This window comes from Mercenaria mercenaria, chromosome 17 (genome assembly GCF_021730395.1).
Source record: "Mercenaria mercenaria strain notata chromosome 17, MADL_Memer_1, whole genome shotgun sequence".
In the NCBI taxonomy this organism is placed as follows: Eukaryota; Metazoa; Mollusca; class Bivalvia; order Venerida; family Veneridae; genus Mercenaria; species Mercenaria mercenaria.
Window position 1 is genome coordinate 22,932,796 of NC_069377.1, and position 24,040 is coordinate 22,956,835.

The 24,040-nt window shown below is 33.4% G+C and overlaps 2 protein-coding genes across 9 annotated transcripts in view; one reads left to right on the top strand and one right to left on the bottom strand.

Moving 5' to 3' along the window:
• The first annotated feature begins 245 nt into the window (after positions 1–245).
• On the top strand, positions 246–15,448 carry LOC123535564 (transgelin-3-like). Of its 5 annotated transcripts, none has more exons than XM_045318240.2 (7): positions 246–396; positions 4,247–4,333; positions 6,543–6,629; positions 7,166–7,224; positions 10,296–10,518; positions 12,422–12,487; positions 14,985–15,448. In XM_045318240.2, the coding sequence occupies exons 2-6, from the start codon at positions 4,265–4,267 to the stop codon at positions 12,485–12,487; spliced, it is 504 nt and encodes a 167-aa protein (XP_045174175.1). In that variant the 5' UTR covers positions 246–396; positions 4,247–4,264; the 3' UTR covers positions 14,985–15,448. The 5 variants fall into 5 exon arrangements, with proteins under 5 accessions (XP_045174175.1, XP_045174174.1, XP_045174176.1 ...); XM_045318241.1 differs by lacking the exon at positions 4,247–4,333 and adding an exon at positions 3,232–3,417 and having other exon boundaries at positions 275–396; XM_045318239.2 differs by lacking the exon at positions 12,422–12,487 and having other exon boundaries at positions 248–396.
• A 4,815-nt stretch (positions 15,449–20,263) lies between these two features.
• Positions 20,264–24,040, bottom strand: part of LOC123536290 (glyoxylate/hydroxypyruvate reductase A-like) — a 41,669-nt gene continuing 37,892 nt past the window's right edge. For all 4 annotated transcript variants that reach the window (XM_053529252.1, XM_053529251.1, XM_045319343.2 and 1 more), the window contains exons 6-10: positions 23,875–23,971; positions 22,702–22,822; positions 21,906–21,973; positions 21,327–21,456; positions 20,264–20,485 (exon numbers count right to left, since the gene is read on the bottom strand). In XM_053529252.1, coding sequence (XP_053385227.1) covers positions 20,387–20,485; positions 21,327–21,456; positions 21,906–21,973; positions 22,702–22,822; positions 23,875–23,971 — 515 coding nt within the window. In that variant the 3' untranslated portion in view covers positions 20,264–20,386. The remainder of the gene's footprint in view (positions 20,486–21,326; positions 21,457–21,905; positions 21,974–22,701; positions 22,823–23,874; positions 23,972–24,040) is intronic.

Genomic DNA, 24,040 nt, shown 5'->3' on the forward strand with positions numbered 1-24,040 from the left:
CTGATCTTGGTCTGCACTGGTCGCAAAGGCAGAATCACTTGCCACCAGCAGGTTAAGGGTTAACATGTGTAAAAACATGAAGCAACATACAGGGTTCTTCGTTTTATATGTCCCTTCGGTCAATCAGGTCCATATAAATGTTGTATGAAATACACGTAGATATGATGATAATCTTGCCCCCAATCATCTTTTTACCTAAGCATCAATATTCAAACATGTACGCTCTTTACATACAGGTTACCACAAATTACGTAATGATAATATCAGATATGTATGACTAAACAGGTTTTCTTTCAGTTTCTACCTGCGGCTGCTTCCTGATATTTCAGTCTGACTGCGGATCTTTGGCGGAAAACAAGTGATATCGTACGATAAATAAGGACTAGCCAAAAACTCGTAGGTGTTTTAGTTATATTTGAATGTAATTAAGTAAACTGAAACTTAAAATAATATTTAAAATGGAGTTTTGTTTGATTACTACATTATTTAAATTGACTTTATATTTAAGTAAACTCTATGAATTTATGTTTCTAATTGATATAAAAAGATCAGAGGAAATGTGAATATTGAACAACCATTTGAAGTTGTGTTAGACATTTTACAAACTGTGTATTGCGTTCAAGATTTAAAAATGCTTCACAAAATGATATTTATTAAGCTTGGACATTTTGCAAAAACGTGTTTGAAGAATTTTGTGTAAACAGAATTCACTTCAGCTTGCTTGAGCTATGGATATAAATTTTGCAGAATGAATCCTCACGTTTCCATGGAAACGATATGTTTGGAATGTGTAGTTACCAATTATATGCACTTTCATGTGTTGTTTTGTTGTCTGGTAATTAAAAGAAAAATAATCTGCTTGAAAACAAGTCATTTTCTCACAAGGTGTAAGATATTCTAGCTGTTTACAAATTACAAACGTGATAGCTCGCAAGTTTTCTTTCCTTCGATAAAGCCAGATAAATGATTAAATAATGTGGACTATTTTTAGAAGCGGATGAGTATTTCCATTTCCAAGAGAGTGATTACTTTCAAAAGAAATTCGGCTGGTGGTAGATTCCACAAATTGTTTCGGAGTTGTGTCATGCCATTTGTAATGATTCTAAGCACATCAGTGGAGTTAGTGTAGTTAACAAACTTGTGTCTAACTGGTAGGCTTAAATCAGTTTGCTCCAGCTTTTGATTTGGAAATAAAAGTGTAAGAATATATGCGTTGTGACATTAATTAATTGGATGTTGATTAGAATATTAAAAGTAACATAAACTGATGTTCATTAACAGTCATATATGGAGACTTTAAAGCTTACTTTAAATCCATTAATTATACACGTCGCGCAATCAAATATATGTACTCTGTTGATACACGGGGAATCTGTGATGCAATTCTTTATTATATGACACGATGGTCAAACGTATGAATTAAAATTGAAATGGTCAAAGAAATATTTTGATTTGATAAATTTTTGTAATATAAATGAAAATGTTCGAAAAGATTTTATTTACATGCACTGCAACGCCTAGACAACGCACAATTTTTTGAAGTTCTACCAAAACTTATTTATATAAAATGTTGGATTACAAAATAATTTTAGACTAATATGTTCAGTCATCGTGTTGGATTTTGAATTCATTCATGCGTGAAAATAAGAAATGATGATGTATCGAGCAAATAGTGTTTTTCGATTTACGATGAATTGTTTATGATGTCATGTCTGGGGAAAATAAAAAAAAAGAAATTTGTGAGTTTGCAACATAACTTAAAATTTCGAAGAACTTCATTCGTTCATTCATTTATTTTGAATACAGTGTTTATTTTAAAATCGTTGCAATTCATTTACCGATAACAAATCAGACTTTACGTTAGTGTTTTTATGAACGCCTCAGACTCAAGGTTAATGTACACGAATAAAAGCTGCATCGACTTAAACTCTGTTAAATAGACATAGACACCTACAAGAAAAGTTGTTTTCGATCATTGAATTCTGTTTATGTGCTCCATGTATCAGATTTATCAAATCAGTATCTGTTATTCTTTGTCTTTTGACAAGTATATAGACACACGATTAATTTTTTTATCTATGAAATCTTATTTGTTCAGTTAAAATTAATTAATTGTGTTAAGTCCTAAAAAAATAAGTTAAAAAATATAATTCAAACTGAATTTTTTTTCAAAGTTATGTTAGATGTGCGTTTTCAGGGCGTTTCAGTGCCTAAGTTTAAAACATTCTTACGGGAGTATTGCATTAATCAACTGAATTATACGAAAAGAGAGCATACATATAAGTTATTGTTTACTCAACCGTTTGTTGTTTTTTTTTTTTTCTCTTTCTTTTATAGAAAAATAGCATAATTCTTTGTTTTAAAAGAGAGATATTACAGGTATTAAAATATATGCATGAGGTAACATTGTTACTTAGCAAGCGTGTTGGATTCGTTAGTTTATTTTCGTCGAAATGTCATCTTAAATATGTCTGTAAATCACCAAATATCGTACATATACTTGAACAGGACTTGTCTTGTCACTTGGTGACGTCAGCATTGTTATTTTTTCATGATGTGGCAGATACTTTATAGTCGTACGTTGAATGATAATCTAAATATTCTGCATTTCAGCTTAGAGATAAGATGTAGAACTTTGTCTTTATCGACATATTAGTAAACTCCTTCCAGAACTGATTTCTCACATTTGTCCACGCCCCGAGGACAACCAATCATATTTTGTAATTTCGTTAGCATTCATAATTTATATAGTTACGTTCACATTTTTAACCTCCGTTAACTTTTAATTGAACCTGAAATGTCAATATACTGTTCATGTATCATATCGGGTGCGTGACGTTATTTGTGGCGTCAGTTTCATTTGTGTGGTCGCGTTTAAAAATTCTTAACGACAGAATTTTCAATTACACCTGTGCTAACGAACTAATTTATACTATTTATGAAATGATTTTAAGTGTAGATGCGTATGTAATGAAAAGATTTGTATCGAGAAGTATGCGCATGTTCAGTTTGCGGGATAATATTGCACTCCTAAGCTCGTGAAATATTTCCGTTGTAGAACTCGTCTTTGTTTCTCGATGCAAATCTACAAATTGCGCCTTATCAGTATCAAACACGAAATGATATCATTTGATGTACTATTTCATTGTTTTGCCATCCTAAGAGGAAAGTATATGTTACAAACCCGCATGCATTATAAACATTGTGAATCAATAATAGAAATTTTCTCAGTTTTTGCAGGTTATTCATTTTGACGAAATCCACCTAGATAGGTTGGAACACATACTAATATAACAAGCTCGCGGGTGTGATTATATCTAGAACTGTTTCATTGAATACTTTCCGAAGATGCAAGCGGGAACAAATCGAGTTCAGAAGGTTGGCGTGGCTTATGAAGTGGAGAAGAAGTTGGAACAAGTACGGAACGATTGCTTTTTCATTGTATTAGCTGGCTGTCCTTGAATATTAGAATGGTGTAATTGTTTTCTCTGCGTAGTACTAAGGCATTTTAAATCCATGCCGTTCATTTCACGGTTTTGGCGATGTTTTCGACTTGATAGTAACTTTGTCTACATATTGCATCTATTTAGATATATACATTTTGTATCTGGGGCACGTTTCACAAACACGTTCACAAGTGTTGTCGAAATTTAGGAGATAAGTATGGGCTTTCAAAACAAAACATTTTTATAGGAGATAACTTTATTAATTTTAGAAGTACCGTTAATTCAGTTCTAGAAACACCTTAATCCTAATTGTTAACTTTGTCCTAAGTAAGCTTCGTGAACGGGCCCATGGTCTCAAAATCATCTTACATGGGGCATTCAATTTTAGACATTTTTACATGCATAAAAATTATTTCCGAAGAACGGAAAGTTAATTTAATTTTCTAGACAGGTCATCATTTCTAATGAATTTAGGGCAGCTAGCAAGTTTTTATATATATACATGTAAACTTAACCCAATCTGCAATTTTCAGGTTAGGTAAGAGTAGCATGACAATGGCTAGAAAAAAAAACATGTGTTCTTAAAAATGTGGTGCAAAGACTGGAACATGTTATTAAGAATGACTATATCAAATCGCTAAATGTTGCTTTGTTCAAATCCTGTTTGCTTTGCACAGGTTACACAGATTTGGAACATCGTTTAATCCGCAGATTTTGACCTGCGGAATCGACTTCAAAGATTTTCATAAATGAAACTTGTCATATCTAAATTGGTATTCCAGTAACTAAAACTATTCCAGATCTGACTCAAGCTAATTATGAGTGGCGAAAAATTGAGAGCCGCTAAGACGGGAATCGGCTATGTAGTCGAACAAAAAATGGAACAAGTAAGGTTCAGTAAAGGAATGGTTTTTGCAAGCTATGTTTGTCTATGTAGTTGCTATATTAAAAAAAAGTTTTTTAACATTTTTCAAGTTGTAACTTACCATAATACCATTTTAAATAAGAAAAATCATATAAAACGTCTTTGATCAGTCTTGTCATCTTCATTTTTTTTTTTTTTTTTTTTTTTTTTGGTAATAAAACTTTTACATAAACTTGAGTCATAGAGAGATTTCTAGCATACTAATATTTAAATACATTTTTACTGCGCTTTATTTATTTAACAGTTTGGGTTTTTGCTGGAGTGTCAACTTCTTTTTGTAAAAGAGTGGTTTATACTAATACTTTAAAGTTCTACATTAACGAAACACTCTCTAACAAATAAATTGTGTTTAAGGTATCCGGCCCACAAAGAAGCAAGTTCTATATAACAGTGCAATTAAATTGTATCAAATATTGATGCTGATATAAATTTGGTATCCTTTGAAATTGTATCGTCTACTGAAACAGAAAGTATATAGCTTCTATTACATGATAAAACGGTTTTCCAGAATTTGTATTTCTTTACTTTATAGTTTTCAATGATACTTCTACAGAAATAATCCAGTTAATATTACAGTGTAAGTTTTATCATTTCGTAGTCATAAAACTGAAATGATTCGTACATATTATTATGGTCGGCATATTTACTAATTCTTCTTCAACAGACACAACTCTTTCAAATGATACAAAACAAAACATGGGGTCACCAGTCATCGACATGTTACCTATTCGTGGATCGGATACCTTAATTGCTTTTCCAGAGTAAATTGTCAAATCTTTACCTCAGCAAAATAAATTTCATATAGTAACTGACATTCTAATCGTTTTCTGTTATACCAGCCGATTATAGTAAGATGATACAAAAAACTAATTCAAGTGATGAAATTTATTTTCTTCGTTTGTTTCTTCTTTTTTTTTAATATTTAAACATTAAATCGTATACCATCCACTAGCCCGAACCATTGGACTGGAAGTTATCTCTTTAAATCTGTTGAAGACTATTGAACTCAACGATTTTTTATTCTTATTTATTAATTTGACTTGTTATTAGTTTTTTCTTTTCTTTTTTTTTTTTCGCGGGGGATAGGTGTGTGGAATTAGTTATTTCAGGACATCCAAAATTGTACACACTTTGTGATAATATTGGCAGTGTTCAATTGCTTACTTAACAAACACAGACAAAAAACGATGTAGTGGGTTTTCTTTTACAAAACATAATAAAGTTCAGATAAAGTCGCATTGTTTGGCTAGTAAATGCTTAAACGATTCTATTAATATTACGTAGCTTGCAACATTTTTGTGTCTTTTTTCATAGATAGAATACTTAGTTACTATTGTATGTAAATAAATGGATTCAAACAGAAAAATACAGCTTCTTTGCATAAAAAGGAGGTTACAATTTGAAGAAGAAGATATTAGTACAACATAGGAATCGTACACTGAACAATTAGCAATCAAACCGACCTATAAAATAAAGCAACAACAATAAAACATAGAGATTTTTGGACGACATTTTGTTATGCCGTTACCGATTTGCTGATGTTTTTCCTTTGTTGTCGATTTCTTGCATCATTTATTGTTCTAACACATAGAAGAATCAAAGTTCAAATGTATATGTTTTTGGCTATATCTACTGTAAATCATGCATTCAAGTAGTTGCATTTAGTTTTGTTATCTGTATGTCGAATTTCGACGAAAAGAAAAATGGGAAAACCACATGTTTTTTTTTGTGTGTGACGAGTGGTTCCAGTTATAAATTTCTTGAAAATCGAATTAAATATTTAGGCAAACTTTACCGAAATTCTTCATGATAATTATAAAATGATAACTTCTGTTTCATACGAGGTATTAGATTATGCATTTAGCTTATGCTTTCAAACTGATATGCAACTTTGCTGTGTTTGAAGATTTTCTTAAATAATTCTTGTTCTTGGTAGTTTACATACGAAATTTGCATGCAAATCCTAGTAGTTTCTATGGTGAAGTCAATATTCAATCCGAAAGTTCTACTTCTATACATTTTGTTGTAGAACTAGATATTCACATGAATTAATGTGGCGGTTACAGCTTCACAAATTCTACCAAATTATTGGTTCTTTTATAACGAACACTGCACTTTGACTGTATGATTTTGTTATGAACAAATTCTATAACCACCAAATTTGTTTGTAGAATTATGACAGGGAGGAAGCAGCTGGAACCCCTACACATATCATCAACTGGATGAATGCAATTTGCGACGGAGAACATGACCCTATTGTAAGTAACACCTATATTTCATTTGATGACATCATTATCTTTACTTGCCATTACATTGAATTTGTAAATCCGTAACAGATTTTACAAAGTACTCTTGAAACATCCTTACATAACACAAGAGTACTACAGTCAAAATAAGTATCAAACCAGCTGCTATGGTTATGTGCAGCTTTACTTTTTTTATTCTATTCACTTGATCATTAATTTCTCTGGCACTGAACACTAGAGAATACGAGAAATTGAAAATCGGTATCTCAGAACCTAAGGGACCGAAGGTTTCAAATAGAGATAACAGGTAGCTGACTTCAAGATAATACCTGATACGCTACATTTTGAATATATAAAACAGTTTGAAAAGTATCTCTTTCGACTTAAACAGAAGAATAACACATGTTTTGAGAATGAATTTAGAAGAAACTTATCAATGTCATCGAGGCAGCCGCAATCTCGAGATAACGGGTTTGATTTGTACCAGTACTTCTCTTGTCAACTTTATCCTGTCTTTATATCTAGTTCATTTCTATGCATTATTTCAGCCCAATACAGACTGGAAAGGTTTCAACACACATCTTAAAGACGGTGTTATGTTGTGCAAGTAAGTATAACATATTGAATGTATCCTGTCGGACATTATCGATGAGTTATCCTAATTTGAACTACTAAGTAATATGAGCCGCGCCATGAGAAAACCAACATAGTGGGTTTGCGACCAGCATGGATCCAGACCAGCCTGCGCATCTGCGCAGTCTGGTCAGGCTCCATGCTGTTCGCTTTTAAAGCCTATTGGAATTGGAGAAACTGTTAGCGGACAGCATGGATCCTGACCAGACTGCGCAGATGCGCAGGCTGGTCTGGATCCATGCTGGTCGCAAAGCCACTATGTTGGTTTTCTCATGGCACGGCTCATATAGCATTTATCTGTATGAATGTAAGTTGTCTTTGTACATATATTTTGCTTTTTTTGCTGCAAATAACGTTACATGGCGATGTTTTAACAGCTCTTGTTATGTCAAGCAAACTTTTTCAGTGTTTAATCTGAACGGCTGAGAATGGCTTTTTCCTTAGATTAAAATTTAAACAAAAGAAGCAAAGTTTCATGTTTTACTCAGATGAGTTTGTCATGAACATTTAAAAGCACTGATCGATTTTGTCTATATTTTAATATATTTGAAAACGACTTCGTATACACAACCCTTGCCATTCGTTTGGATACTTGTTAGAATATATTTTAGCTTCGTTTACATGTGCAGGGTGTTAGCAGGGATGCCGAAGGCATGGTTTATAATAATGATATACGTTTTGTTTCTGATGATATACATATTTAAAAAGAATGGATTTTGATTATATATTTTGAGCAATACAGAAACGATGCAATGTTTCCAAAGGACATCTGCATATTTTCCTCTCTCCACTAGATGACATGGGTGAATAGATTTTACGACACCGTTACGAAAACAGTACAAATTAGATGCATTATGTTGTAGTTGCGACAATATTTATCTGTATTTGTGTAAGTTGTAGAATGGGAAGTCGGAGCAAAAAACCTCGGTCAAGATAACATTTTTGGCATGGCTGCTAAGCCTGTAAACTTGCACAAGTTCCTATGTACCGTGAAATCACATATGTATCACAAAGAACCACATTATTCTGTTCACAAATATTCCAATGTTCAAGAAAGTTTTGCATTAAATGTTACTAACACGACGCAAATCCTGCAGGTTGGAAATATCTTAAAATCATCATTGTTTCCCGCGTTTTCGTATGTAAACTACTCTGCATAGTACAATCTTCGCGTCGTTGAACTATTTCTCTTCATAACTGATATAGCAAAAACACGCATAATATATCACTTACTAAATTTTTATATATTTTTTGGTGTAACATTCTCTTGAACTTTGGTTCTAATTATGCTTATGTACTGTTCGGCTTTGCACATTGCCAACTTTTAGAATCTGATAGGTAAGCATTTTCTGGTAATTAGATACCACACTGCAACATTAGACAAAAACTGAAAACACGAGAGATGTAATTTTAACACAGACTTTAAAGAGAAACCCCTTATATGCTTTTATGCACTCCAGGTGAACCTGATTCACTGGGGAGGGAGACGACGGATAGCAATAATATGTAGGTTGTTTTTGAACACCCAATATTACTCCAAATATAGACATATCTTCCTCAACCGCATTTTTTTTCAAAACCAGTATAAATAAAGTCCCAGTCAGCTATCCCTGTAACTTTACCCTTTTACTAACTTTTTTGTTCAGGTCTGTGAATGCTCTGTGTATATATTTTTATTGTGATGGTTGCATGAATAAGTAGTGTAGATTTTGTTATATCCGCGATTATTTTACTTCCGCTATTATTCGCGAATAATCTCATCGCGAACGTTTCGCAAATTCTTAAATCTGTGTATAAGGCTTCTATCCATGAAATCGCTAAATAACGCCTATGTGATAATTCCTTGATCTACATTATTTGTGCGGGGATTTTAATCCACTAATTCTATTCCACGACTTGCATTCTTTATTACTCTGTTTTCAAAATTTAAGATCTTTTTGTGTTACAACAGTTTATGTCAACAATGCAAACACATTTGCAAACTTTCGAAATAAATTTTCTAGAAAACTAAACTCCTTATAGTACTTGTATGTGTTGCTTTGCGATTGTTCGTATGCAGCCTGTATTTGTATCTTATCAGTCGATGTAAATATAGCATACATTGTATAATATAGTAATATATATATGTGTGTGTGTGTGTGTGTGTGTGTGTGTGTGTGTGATTCACAAACTTCGTCGGATAAAGTGTTTCCGTAAACCGCCTGTTAATTGTCAGGCTTTCTGGGTATTTTAAGGGAGTATTTGTTCGTGAGACACCTAACCACTAGAGCTTTTAATATTGTTATGCCACTGTACAAAATCACGGACGTTTATCAAGTACGCAGTAAGACCCACTTTTCAATGTAAATTGTCTAGCGTGACATGATAGATGTAGACGATTCGTTTATTAGAATATGCGACCATTTTTTGTTTAGAGTCTCACTGAAGGTCAGTGACAACTAACAAGACCTGAACTGCACATAGATATATTGCACATACAGAATTAAATAAGTATATAAAAACTGAAATGCATGGCATATCCAATTTACAATGTATTTAACACCCATGTCAACCAGAATATTGCGGTTTGTTCCGAAATCGCATCAAACAATGAAGTGACCATTGAAGCATTGGGCAAATCTTAAAACAGGGATTATTTATGTGAACAAAATAATGGGCAATATTGGAGAGTAACAGAACTGACAGGCAAATGGTATCCGACGATGTACAAAAAGGAGTATGGGAGTGTATGTGAGTCATCACCGAACGTTTTAGCCAGTACTTCATTTTGTCTTCATACATCAGTTGCACGTGTAACATCTAAAGAAAACTTTAAATGTGTGCTTTAATATTGTATTTTCAATGCAGTTTTAAAAGCTTCAGTAATGGATTCTAATATATTTTATTATTATGTACATACATGTTAGAATTCACAAAATAAATTGGATTTTATAGTGTGCTATGAATTTATGTATGAAAACATGTGATATTATTAGAATTGTTTGGAACAAGTTTGTCTGTACATTTAATGTTATGTTTAAAATGAGGTTCACATTTGAATTGTAGATTAATAAACAAGTTGTTGAAAGCTGATGGTAAATCCCCGATACAGTTCCAGAAGAAAGTAATGTCACCATTTGTTGCCATGACGAATATTGAAAACTTTAACAAAGGATGTGAGAGCTATGGTTTGGCGAAAGAGTTTACCTTTCAATCAGGGGATTTAGTAGAGCTTAGAAAGGCCGGATTCTTCAACACATTGAATTGCCTCAGCAGCTTGGGGATGCTTGTAAGTATACATTGAAATTTGAACATTGCGTTCACATAGTTTTAAAAAATCCTCTATAGATTATTGCATAATTTTATTTCTTCTTTAATTCTGTTTAAGCTTTTTATCCGTTTTGTATCAAAATGCACTATATATTGTGTAGCTACATCACTTTTCCTTGTTTTTCTTTCTTTTGTTTATCTTAAAGCTTATCATTTTGTTTTAATATTTTACGCATGAAATGTACCATATATGCGATTGCAGTATTAGATAAAAAGATTGGTGTATGTGTTCTATAGAAGTATTACTAAGTCTAACTGCTTGCTGATAAAATAGTATATAATATATACTCAGCGTCACTGAAAAGTTACCACCTAATATATACCTCTTTACTATCTTACACATTACGACGTCACTTTTCATGGCCTGTGCGCGCTCTATTACTCATAGACCCTGTCTGATCATGTCTCCTTACCCATTCTTGACTGTCAGATGAGAACAGCATTTACGACTTGCAATTTCGCGACAAGAAAGTTCGGCGTCAACCATGCCAATGGCCTGATGGCATTGATCGTGCCTTAAACATGGCATTCTTTGCAAGGATATTCTGGGTTTTTTAACGTATTCCTTTTAGTCTGTCGACTAACTTTCAAGTGCGATGAAGGATTTGCGATAAAAAATTCATACATGTCGACATTGCTGGAAAGAGTCATTATGCACGTGCAGCTCGTGCCTCAAATAGAGTTAATCGAATTGACAAATCTTTACACCAGTGACGTCTCAGCTGCGTCAAAAATGTAGTCGTGTTATGCATTTAACACAGTCAAATGCAATTTTTAAAATATAAGGGCCATTAGGGTGGTAACTTTTCAGTGACGCTGAGTATATTTCTCCCAAAATGAGTCAAAATAAACTAGCTACTAAAGCAATTCAATTATTTTTTAAAGTGTTATAACGTTGTTTTTTGTTGTTTTTTTTCAAATCTAAAACGTCATTTATGAGTCTTGCGGCCTTTCCTTAGTAACAAGATTTGTAACACGGATATTTCATTTCATGCCAAATAAGGGCTAAATAGAACAAACCACCTTATACCAAAAAAAACTTAAATGAGCCGTGCCATGAGAAAACCAAAATAGTGGCTTTGCGACCAGCATGGATCCAGACCAGCTTGCGCATCCGCGCAGTCTGGTCAGGATCCATGCTGTTTGCTAACAGTTTCTCTAATTCAAATAGGCTTTGAAAGCGAACAGCATGGAGCCTGACAAGACTGCGCGGATGCGCAGGCTGGTCTGGATCCATGCTGGTCGCAAAGCCACTATGTTGGTTCTCTCATGGCATGGCTAAAATATTAAGGGATATCGTAAACGTACCAATTCTAACTTCAGATTAGTCTGCTTATTGATGTCCATCGTAAAAATCCGGTTGTAACTAAAATCTGTGAGTGGGGCCTTTGGATCGCAACCGAGCAAATTTATAGCTGATTCGCATAGACTTAAATCGTAAGAGATAATGAAACGTGCGACACCCTTTTATCCCGCCTAATATCGGCATAGATGGAAATCTTTTATAGTAACATTTATAGATTTCTATGATCGCAAAGGACAAGAAAATTAACAACACCGAGTCAATGTAAGTCTTTTTTATTTTTGTTATTCCCAACGGAACTGTGCTCCATGAGAAAAAGCTATTGTAGATAATGTTCACTATTCACGTTTATTTGTGTCCGTTTACCTTAAGCCCATAAAATCTAAACTGTTTTCTTCTATGCTTATGATTTCCCTCTTTTCCTTTTCTTTTATTTACCTTTAACAATCTTCAAATAGTGAAATGTGCAATAAGCAACAACTGACATAATTATTATGGTTCATTTCATGGAAGGAATGTACACGCCATGTTCACGTATGGTGATTCTTTATTTCTGTAGGCCAACGAGAAATCAGTTCAGCCTTCATACAAAGGAGAAATACGAAAGCATCTTGACAGAGAATAAGTCAGTGTATTTCTATATCACGTTTTTCTGGTATACCGTAAAATCAGATATGTTCCAGATGAAATACGTTTCTTTAATTTCTTCTTTTAGCGATTTCGTGAAATACACTCATCTATTACTTACATTACAGCGAAATAGTCACGACTGATGTGAAATAAAAGTTCCCATTCTTAAATTGTTTTAAAATTGGAGTTACTCAAAAATATCTGATATTACAGTATTGGACGTATTACGGGATATTTGGTGCAGTTTCTTAACAACATGGCTATAAAATACAGATGAATCTCGGTATCTCGTTTTCTAAGGGATTAAGCATTTCACTTCGAGATAACCGATATTTGACTTAAAATGATATTTTGTGTTCGTGTTTTCGGGACAGGACTTGAAAATATCTTCGAGATAGTCGGAATGTTGAAAAAAGCGAGTTCGAGAAATCGAGTTTCAACTGTACTTTAACAATGATTTTAGTGTGCGAAATGTATGTCATACTTGAATCTCTTTGTGGTGTCTGGTAAGTTTCACGTATCACTGTGCTTGTGCTCAAGGACTTAGAGTATTACATTTTATCATTCCAACTTATTCTGCAACATTGCTTTTGAATTGTCTATATATTGTTCACGTGTAATCATTTTTCAACTTCTATATATAAATTAAGACATTGTCTTGTGTAACAGTCAGGATAACAGTGAAACCACCGCTCGTTCGAGCATTTACGGCTCGAAAACTTTGGTGCTATCGAGCAAATCCTGTAGTCACTAGATATTTGTCCCTTTGTTACAAATCTTTGAATCTCCTGAAGCCCCTAGGAGACAAAAGTACCTTACTTAATCCATTCGATGTTTTACTGTATTTTCAAACGAAGAAAACAAAGACTAACGGTACACAACTGGATGTTCATGTACATATCAGTGAGATGCAATTCTGTCTGGTCACATTACAGTAAAAGAGCTGCCAGCTCCTTCCAAGTAATTGAAATAATCACTTTATCTTTGACAAGACAATGTACATTTAGTGGCACTTGTTCTTATATGAAAACATAAGATCTAAATTGTAAAGCTTAATGCTCAGAAAGTGCCTATATGCTTAAATGCCGCCATTATAACTGAAATGTGCACACTATGTTGATTGGCTATGAGCGTGCCATGCGAATATCTAATCATAATGTTGAAATTCACAGTAGTCTATTCTAGTCTATTCTATTTTGGTTGAATGAAAAGAAGTAACCTTCTGTATTTTTTTTTGTTTGTTAAGACTTTAAATAAATTTGTAAACGGACTAACAGATAGCATATTTGCGCTTGATTTTGCAAAATGTTATACACGCGTAGAGCAAGAGAACATGTATTCAATAAAATTACATTATCACTTTAAAATGTATTGTTACATCGACAGGATGATATAAATATTTATATCCAATTTACATTTTAAATACATATTTTAAAACCTTAAGGAAATAGAATACCTTAAACTCTGAATATGCGCATGACCAACCAGAAACAAGTGTGGGAAATAACGAAAAATAAATAGTTTTGTTTGTTCATTTTATGGGCAATTGCATTAATTTGCCCCCAGTTTTTTGCTGAATGCTTTGATAATGCTATGCATTAATTACCGTAGGAACACAACAAAACATTTTCGCGGCTATTTTCAAATTTTGGACTTTTGATTTCTATTTTTTTTTTGTTCCATTTATGACAATTCATTAAAATGTTTTTTTTTTATAAATCAAAGAACGCATTCGAAAATTCGAAAGTTGACACATGATTTTTGGGGTAGAAAGAATCGTAGCAATGAACTCTTAAATCATCGCATTGATGTATTAATAAAATATTCAGTTATGAGAAAAACGACAAATCATACATGTTTAAATTTAATATAGCATCGACAAGATATGTGAAAATGGGTAAAATAATGCATGGCTAACTGTATTCCATCAATGCATTGGCGTGAATATCCTTGCTTTCAGCACACACGAAATGGACTAAAACTTCTTAAAGCGTAGATGGAATAACAAAAATAAATTGTTTTTTTCTGTTATATGTTGGATATTTACTTTATTACGTTTACAACTATCTGTTTTGTTTTTTGTGTGAGTGTGTGGTTTTTTTGTTGTTTTTTGTTTTTTTGTTGTTTTTTTTCGTTTTTATCTACTTACTTACTTATCTATCTATCTATCTATCTATCTATCAGGAATAAAGTATGAATATTGAGGTTATGAATATTTCAAACTGGATATGAGTTGATTTAGATATTTTAATGAACCTAATTAAAGTAACGGATTTTTTTCTTGTAAATTTATTGGATTATAGCCAGGTGTTGTTGTTTTAATAGATTATTAAATCTTCCGATGAGTTTTCATTATGACTATTACATACAGACCTGATAGCACTGAAAGTGACTATTATGAAGGAGTTACTTAAAGAAAAATACTGTCATTTCCTCTAGTAATTCACATTAAGCTTTTTTAATATTCAGCTGTCAAATTTGTTGCACTTCAGGCAAACACGAAGGAAGTTTCACCGAAATATCAAGGAAAGATAACGAAAACCGTCGACATGGAATAAGTGTACATTTAGGTCAAGCAACTTTTACATTACATGTGGCATTTCATGTTCTTTTAACCCATTTGAAGAACATTGAAATATTTGATTGAACGTAGCCATATGGTTTCTATACCAAAATCGTTCCTGGTTATAAGCATTGTACGCAAGACTTTTGAAATACAGTTTAAATTTGCTTAATGTATTGCTGTTTATTTTGTACAAACTATTATGGTTTAGTTGCAATATGATATTACATACAAGATGTGCACCGTTGTACACTGTACTATATAGATGGTAGATCTCTTTTCGTTAGAAGCATTTTATTCCATCTGTTCTTAACTTATTTGTTCTTCTGGTCAGTCGACCTTTTCTTTCATGTCAAACTTGCTTGGAAACAATAAAGTATCTGTTTTATTTAACTGTGTATTCTTATGAATATTTCTTTTTTTTCTTTGTGTACTGTTCATGAATTTGATCCCTTTACCCTACAAACAAATTTAGAAAATGAGTAAATGTTCGGATCGGCTCAAACAAATATCACTTAAAGTTCCATAAGGCTTTAAATTTTGTGTTAAAAACAGATGTTATACTGTCCAAATAGATGTTTGGGGTCGATCCCAGCGCGTGTCATACCAAAGACGTAAAAATGGTACTAGTAGCAACAGAATACGTGGAATTTAATTATTTTGGTTGGATTTAACGTCGCACCGACACATGATAGGTCATATGGCGACTTTCCAGCTTTAATGGTGGAGGAAGACCCCACTGACCTTCCGTAAGCCAGCTGGATGGCTTCCTCACATGAAGAATTCAACGCCCCGAGTGAGGCTCGAACCCACACCGATGAGGGGCAAGTGATTTGAAGTCAGCGACCTTAACCACTCGGCCACGGAGGCCCCCACAAATTTACATCGACCTCTGGAAATGTTGTCGGATACGAGTGAACTATTTTGATAATTCTTTTGTATTTCCTTAGAAAATCCTATTTCTGATTGCCTTCTCTCTTTGTCAACCGATCTGTTGTGTAACTTAAATTGCTTAATATAATGATGAATTATTTATTATATCAGTTACTGTTTTTTACAATAACTTCTCCTTTGAAAGTCACCAGTTATACGCTGGTTCCATAATGTTTAAAGCCTTTACAGTAAGTCGCTTCGATAATGCTAAAGCCGAATAATGTTTGTTTTCTGCGACCTTATTATTGAACGTTGAAAGTGTTAAATTCAGACGGCCAACATTCCAATTGCCATAACTTTGAATATGATGAAATTTAGCCGAATGTATGTACCTGCAGTTTTTACTTTCGTACGAAAGTTTATTAATTTAACAGTAACTACAGCATTTAAAAAAATGTTTATAAGTAAGTGTAAATTCCTGATTTAAAACTACGATTGCGAGTGTGTATCGAAGCTTATGTAGAATCGCCACCAGTACCCCATATGGGCGACTCCTTCAGATGACCGTTTGTAATTTGAATGGGAGAATAGCACAACACAAATTCCGGAAGCATCAATGATTATTTAGCGTGCTAATTGTAAATCACCACTCGTATCCCAATGTTAGTTTTTGTCGTTGGAGAAGCGGGGGCTATGGGTTCTGGTGTACTATTAAACGTTAATCTCCTCGTAGCATTTGCTGTATAACTTTATAGATCAAAAGGATTTAAAATTACCAAGACAACATCTTCTTTACTAGTATCGGCCTTTATGTCTTCGTCAGATTAACAACGTACAATACAAACGACGTCATGTCCGGATCATAATGATACGGCGGGTATTTATCGAAAACATATTTCTTCAATATGAAGCAGAGAAAAAAATAAAACCCAACATATCTACATGACAAATTTTGAAGTATACATGTGAAGTATAGGCGAGAATTAACAACAGATCTACTTATTATTATATAAATAGTAAAATAACATTAATTTAAAAGCTAACCACACATATATAACTACAGAAACAATCAAAAAATTAAAAACTTACATAAAAATACGATTTAAAGACAAAATGCAGTCAAACGGCGGAAAAGGGGACATTGAAGCAGTAATAAGGGGAGGTAATAACTTTAAACTTTTCAATTAATTCATGCAAGTATTGTTTTGTTTAGTTTAAAGTCAATACGACACAATGACAGGTCATACGGCAACTATTCAATGTTTGCTGGTGGAAGAGGATCCTTATGGCCAACCAAGTCTTTTCCATGCACTTGGGAAGTTAATAAGGAATCCACTCCATCCATTTCAGTGCCTTAAAGAAATTTGGTAGAGAGCAAGATATTTGGTAGAGAGCAAAACAAAAATACTTCCATTTTGCATTTTTTAATCCTTCCGATGGTACCTGACAGAATCCCTTGCTGTCAACAATACATAGCCGGTTGAGCATAAATTTGGAATATCTGCAGCTGATTTCTAGCAGGTCCATTTGCAAAATCATTTCACAAATTTTTATATTGAGTCTCATGGAAAATTAGCGTCAACCAAATTAGTTACCCTGTATAGATTAAGAATATTACTTAAATAGCTTTCTTGGGTGAATATTTCGATTGTCCAAGGTAAACACATTCGCCAAAGTGTATGGCGGGTATGAGGCTTGTACTTACAGTAGAAATAATTGAAACGGGACAACTGTAAACTACGCAACAACATGTTGAGACAATCACAGTATAAATGATATTTTCATACCTTACTACTGAACTATCGATAAGTTCTACTTGAATGGTAGCTATGGACACTCCTAACTACACAACAAAATGTTGAGATAAACGTGTCTCATTATCGAAATATCGGGAAGTTTCATTTGAATGTCTTAACTACACAGCAAAATATTGAAATATACATGTACACTTTGATAAACTATCGACAGGTTCTACTTGAATGCTATGGTATGGGCATTCCCAACTACTCAGCAACACGTTACTTCACTGCTGAACTATCGATAAGTTTCGTTGAATGATAGGCATGGAAATTCCTTACTATACACCAAAATATTGAGTTAACATTTTACTTCACTATCGAACAATTAAGAAATTCCACTTGTAAACAGCAAAATGTTGCGATATAAATGCTTACCGTACTGATGAACCATCGATATACTAGGCATGGACATTTCTAACTACACAACAGAATGGAATGCGGAGATATAAGAGTACATGTTACTTCCAGAAGTTCCGCTTGAATGGCTTAACTACACAGCAATATGTGGAGATATATATGTATACCTCAATATTGAACTATCGATAAGTTCTTGTTGAATACTAGGCTTAAAAATTCCTTACTACACATTCAAAGTTTGATACATACATTGAAAAATACAGTATATATCCCCTCTAAACGTTCAATTTGACTGACAAACAAGGCAATTTCCTACTAGATAAGAAGAAGTACTATATTTCTCACCAAGTTAACGTGATGTTCCCGTTTTGAAAATGAAATCTCCCCCAAAAAGAATATTATGATGGAAATTCACACCAATGTGATTGGGTACTGAAAAATGTATGACAGGACACGGTGATACAGCTTCATTCAAAAGAAAAACAACAGAAAGCAATAAATCTCTCGAATATTGCGATATCTTATGCATACTTTTGCCAATTTCAAACGTTATCAGTTGCAAAAAAATAATGTTGATATTTAAATACGTTACCTGATAAGTGAGATGTCTCATCCACCAGACGGATGTAGCACGTGCCACTTTCTCAGAAAGCGCAACAAATGTTAGGGAGGAGTTCCTCAAGCATAACATCGAAATTAGCTTCTTAATTTAGAAGGTTCTGCGGTTAAACAAAGAGATAAACTTTCATTACATATATAGGCACATAAAGATATCATGTTATTCAATACATAATATGATCCGTTTTTTTAGACCATATATATTAGTATATGGAAAGTTTACAAATGCCCGGATATCTTTTTTAACCAGATCAAATTTAAGGACAGGTCTGTTCATAATTGCTAACGTTAGGCATCTGATAAACTGGTCACTGCAAACATCTCGCTGTCAATCAAACGTACACTCAGCTGAATCTGATAATTGTGTGCGATTTTATTTTGCAATATTTCGGGAGAACATTAGTTTTGGAATGAAGTTTCATGGTATTTCTGGTGCAAGTTTTTTGTCATTGCTTAATCCTGGTGTTTTAACCGCTTCAGTGGATAATTAGGTGAATTGGGAGAATATAGACATGTCTGTACAATTTCATCACTATAAAAATCAAAGCCTTGAGATGTCTGGTGGTTGCGGGTTTTATTTTCTGTTTAAATGCCAATCTATAAATAAACATGCATAAGAATCAAATATAAATGTGCCTCATATCTAAGATTAAGTCTGCCTGACCTTACATGAACTTATCTAGATTGACAGCTGGAAGTCAGTGATGTAACAATGGGCTTGAATACCTTATCTATGATAAATCTTGTATAATCTAAATGGTAAGTATGAATGGATAGAGGTTGAATTAGAACTGCTTGATCATTGATAATTCATCCGAATTGTTCATGAATGGGACTACTTTGTGTAGCACATGAACATACTTTGGATGTGATTTGGAATCAAATAAAGATGCTATATGAGTGTCAGAAATACACTCAACTTTGGTAGCGGGATAAACCCGCAACCAAAAATTCTGAAGAAATCCAAACACCACTAGCGGATTTAGAGGGGGCGCACCCGGCGCGCGCCCCCTCTAAAATCGCCGGAGCTTAGGTAATTTGTCTTCTGTTCTTGGTAAAATAAGTGCAAAATATACATTTTCTCGCTCGCTACGCTCGCACATGTAAAATCAGACAAAGTTTGCACGAGCTCCTATATAGCTCTTTACAATTTTATGTTATTAATAAAAAGTCCTAGGTAAAAACAATCCCCAGAAATCGGGCTAAGAAATTCCAAAAATACATGTGCAAGAATAAGTCTGACAAAAAAAATTGATAAAATGTGACTATAGTTTGCATGTTATTTGTGTTAATTTTGTCGCAAAACCAGTCTTTTGTCAATACCAAATAAAGTACCTCAGAACACCCAGAATGCACCAGATGGATCCATTGTTTTCAAAATTTTCCGGGGGAGCATGCCTCCGGACACCCCTACTTGCTCTACACTACAATTATTTTACGCCCCCTCTAACACCAAATCCTGTATCCGCCCCTGAACACTGTTGTTTCTATATGGATATAACATACGTGCTGACATTAACGTAATATAAGCAATAAAAATGATCATGTTCTTTATTTTTTAACGGATAGACCTTCAAAATCATATAATTATGGTATAATAATTGCAGCACTTGACATTGAGACATCTAAATGTTCTCTATAAAATCTCTTGGTGTTTTACCATAAGCCTTACACAGTTGAAGTGTTAATAGCCTTGTGACCAGTCCAAGACTCCTTTTAGTGGCCGACCTTCAACGAAACGTTTAACGTTATCCACAAAACGATCCATTATCTTGTCGATGTGCTGAATAATGTAAAAGAAACAAATGTAAAAATAGGGACAAATGATTATCAAAGTTAGTTATTACAAGAAAATGGCTGCAGGAATTCCTTATGAATTTTATTTATTACATTCTTCGACGACATTACGACATACGACAGATGAATTTAAATGCATTATACTGTGGTACAAAATTAGCAATTCTTCTGGACACTAAAAATTAGTAAAAAACGTTTCTGACACACAGCAACATTTTACTATTACAATAAAACGTCACATTGAGATATTTGCGAGCCCGCAAACGTTTTGAACTTCATGAGCGAATTTGCTCAGTTATGATTAAACAGTGACGTCGTATATTAATTACGACGTCATCATGACGTCATACCCATCTTCGACTTACATAAGTTAACATCGTTCAACTGAGGCAAATGACAAATTCTTCATAGATTATTGATTCACATATAGTTTGCAATCTGTTAGATTACTACTAAAGCCCGTAAGGCTATTCTCTTCGATCGGGTTGTGAATTGAAACAGCCTATGGACCGAATGCTAAAACAGCTATTCAAAAGTTTTAATTTTTGCGAAATATCGCGTGGTAAGAGTCGAAATAAAAATGTGTTTCTTTAGCTTTATCAGTGAATAAAACTTAAGAATGAGAATAATTTAAACACTCGTGCTACGTCCTCTTGGTTTTCTTATTACGCATCCGAACTCGTATTATATTTACTGATAAAACATAGGATACACTTATTTTTTCTTAAATATTAAGCACAGACTTGTATTAACTGAGACACTGAAATGTGATGAATAGAGAAATATGAAGAAACTGGAATGTAATTCATAAAATGTAAGAAACTCACAGAAGCATCCGCAGACCAGCCGGAAACATGAGGGGTCACTGTAACTCCAGGGTGGCTCCATAGGGGACTGGACGCTGGCAAAGGCTCCTTGCGAAATACGTCAAGGACAGCTCCTCTGAGCCATCCATTACTGAAATTTAAAACATGAAATTTAGTACACTAATCAAATATATACCAAATACACCCATATCTTTATTATTGAAACAAAACAACAAGGACAAACGTGAAATATGAAAATCCATGTTCAAGGAACGCAGCTTTTCCAAGAAGAAACCCGACAACAGTATCTGAATGGATATGTCTACACATATAGACAATTTTGACATTTAAATGCTTAATATTTAATTAACAATATCTTTATTCTTAGAATAAGGTTTTCTAAAAAATCTTTGCATCAAGATAGTTTTTACTAGGTCTTGAAAATCTCTTACACGGAAACTCAATTATCACAAAAGACCAGAGAGTACAATACTGAGTCTAATTACAGACAGACTCTGACTGTGAGACTTGAACTTACATAATAGTGTACATTTTACTTCTGATCATATAAAGATACTGAAGCATTTGTTTGAAACCTACTCAAGTGCAGCCACAATACTCTGTTCATCTATAACATCTCCACGTCCTACATTGATGAAAACACTTTTCTGAAATAATTAATAAATACAATGATTGCATATGAATGAAACAAAATACAGTAAAACTTCTTTCATTTAATGGTTTTACGTTTGGAGTGAGGATTTTTCCCAATTATAACGATCGTAACATATTATGTTTTATTGTTGATTCAATGTCTATCAGTCTATCAAATAATTTCACTAGAATAGTGTTTTTTTTTTCCATAATTTGTTGTTTCTTGCTTTTATTTAAGTGTTCAGAAATTACTTTCCCAATAAATAGAATAAATACGCCGTTGTACGGTAACCCCGGATTTTACTTTTAAAGCCCGATGTTTGACATTTTTTCTCAAGACGTGTAACTTCTACGGCGCCGCCACAAAATGTCAGTGACAATGCATGTACGAGTAAATACATGTTTCAAAGCACTTGAGATTATCTTATTGATATATTACTATTTTATTGACTAATTTTTTAATCTAAAATATAAAATACATAGAAGTGACAAAATATATCAGAATATAGTCAATAAATATGTGCTTAAATGGTCGCTGTGAAAAAAAAAACATGCTTATCAACATTACTTGAAACTGGTGTCAAGCTCCGTTAAGACGGACAGTGTAATAATACTTAGTGAACCCTTAATTTTTTAAAGTATTACTTTCCATAAAATGACAATTTAATAGAAATATATGAGCATTACATTGTAATCTTCGATCACATTGTAGCTATTTAATCTATTTTCTGCAGTACACTACCTTATGTCTGCAACCTTTCAAAACATCTCCAGACAACATATCTCTAGTCTGTGGCGTGCTGGGTAAAATATTGCAGATGTAATCGCAGTTCTCTAGAAGATCATTTAGTCTATCAGGTGTTCTGAAATGAAACCATATTGTATGTCAGAATTGGTGAAACTTCTTTTTGATGAATATAAACAGATTTTGCAGTAAAACGACGAGGTGAATGTAAACGCAGTCGGTATAATCATCGGAACATATCAGATGTTTCAAACAGAAAGAAAATAGAATCGTTATGTCATGGGTAGTGCAGTTTGCATTTTCTGACGACCGACCAATTTAAACGAAGTAATTCTTTGTTGAACCATGTCTTACACCGCTTTTGTCGTTGTATATATATTATTTTCCGCCTTTAAAATGCATTAAGCATAAATATATTTTCTTGTAACTGCTACGTGTTATGTTACATTGAACTTCTTTTCGAAACCCGAAGTAGACAAAATTAGGTACTGAAAATATAGGTGTGTTTATGATTGAAACGCGTTGATGTGGTTCAATACTTTTTGAAATTTTTCATTTACTCTAGTTTCGAGGGATTCGCTCCCCGGCCGTGTAATGTAAAATATGTGAAAAACGTACCACTCCTTTATTTGGCGCTCAGAATAAAAAAAGTGTGTCTGTCCTCCCTCATACCCTTATGGCGATGAATACCGTCAGAAATGAAGTGACGGAAGTGAATAATATAAGAAGTAGAACTTGTTTCACAATCGACGTAAAATAGCATAACCTAAACTACAACTTTATATTAAACAAATGAATAGCATTGCTAATATTATATAATTAAAACTCTAGTCAAATAGTGTAAAGGTAATGCATCTGGATGAATATTAAAATTTCCAATATATCGGAGAATTTAGTAAATTAATATACTATATACCAAAAGTGATAAACCAGTGCTGAATAAGCAGATATGTTGACATGTATGATATCAAGAACAGCCGATTCCTTTTGACTTAATTCAAATTTCTACAGCGTAAGTAACACTTTTGTGATACTTTTACATATCTTATTGACAAAAGAAGTGTTAATAAATAATTGAAATTTCCTAAACGTTATGGAATCTCTGACTTTTTTTCTAAAATTTCGAAAATGTTGACATAAATGTTGAGGCGTGCAGTTTAAAGTACTAACCTGTAGACGTCAACATGTGGACAACTGTTTTCAGGCAAACGTTCCTTTCTTGTTAGCCCCCATACCGTCATTCCGGAATCCTTACAGATTTTAGCGACTGAAATCAAAACATTCAATGATTGAAACTGGTAAATAGGAAGCGTTAAAGAATTTACTTTAAAGACGC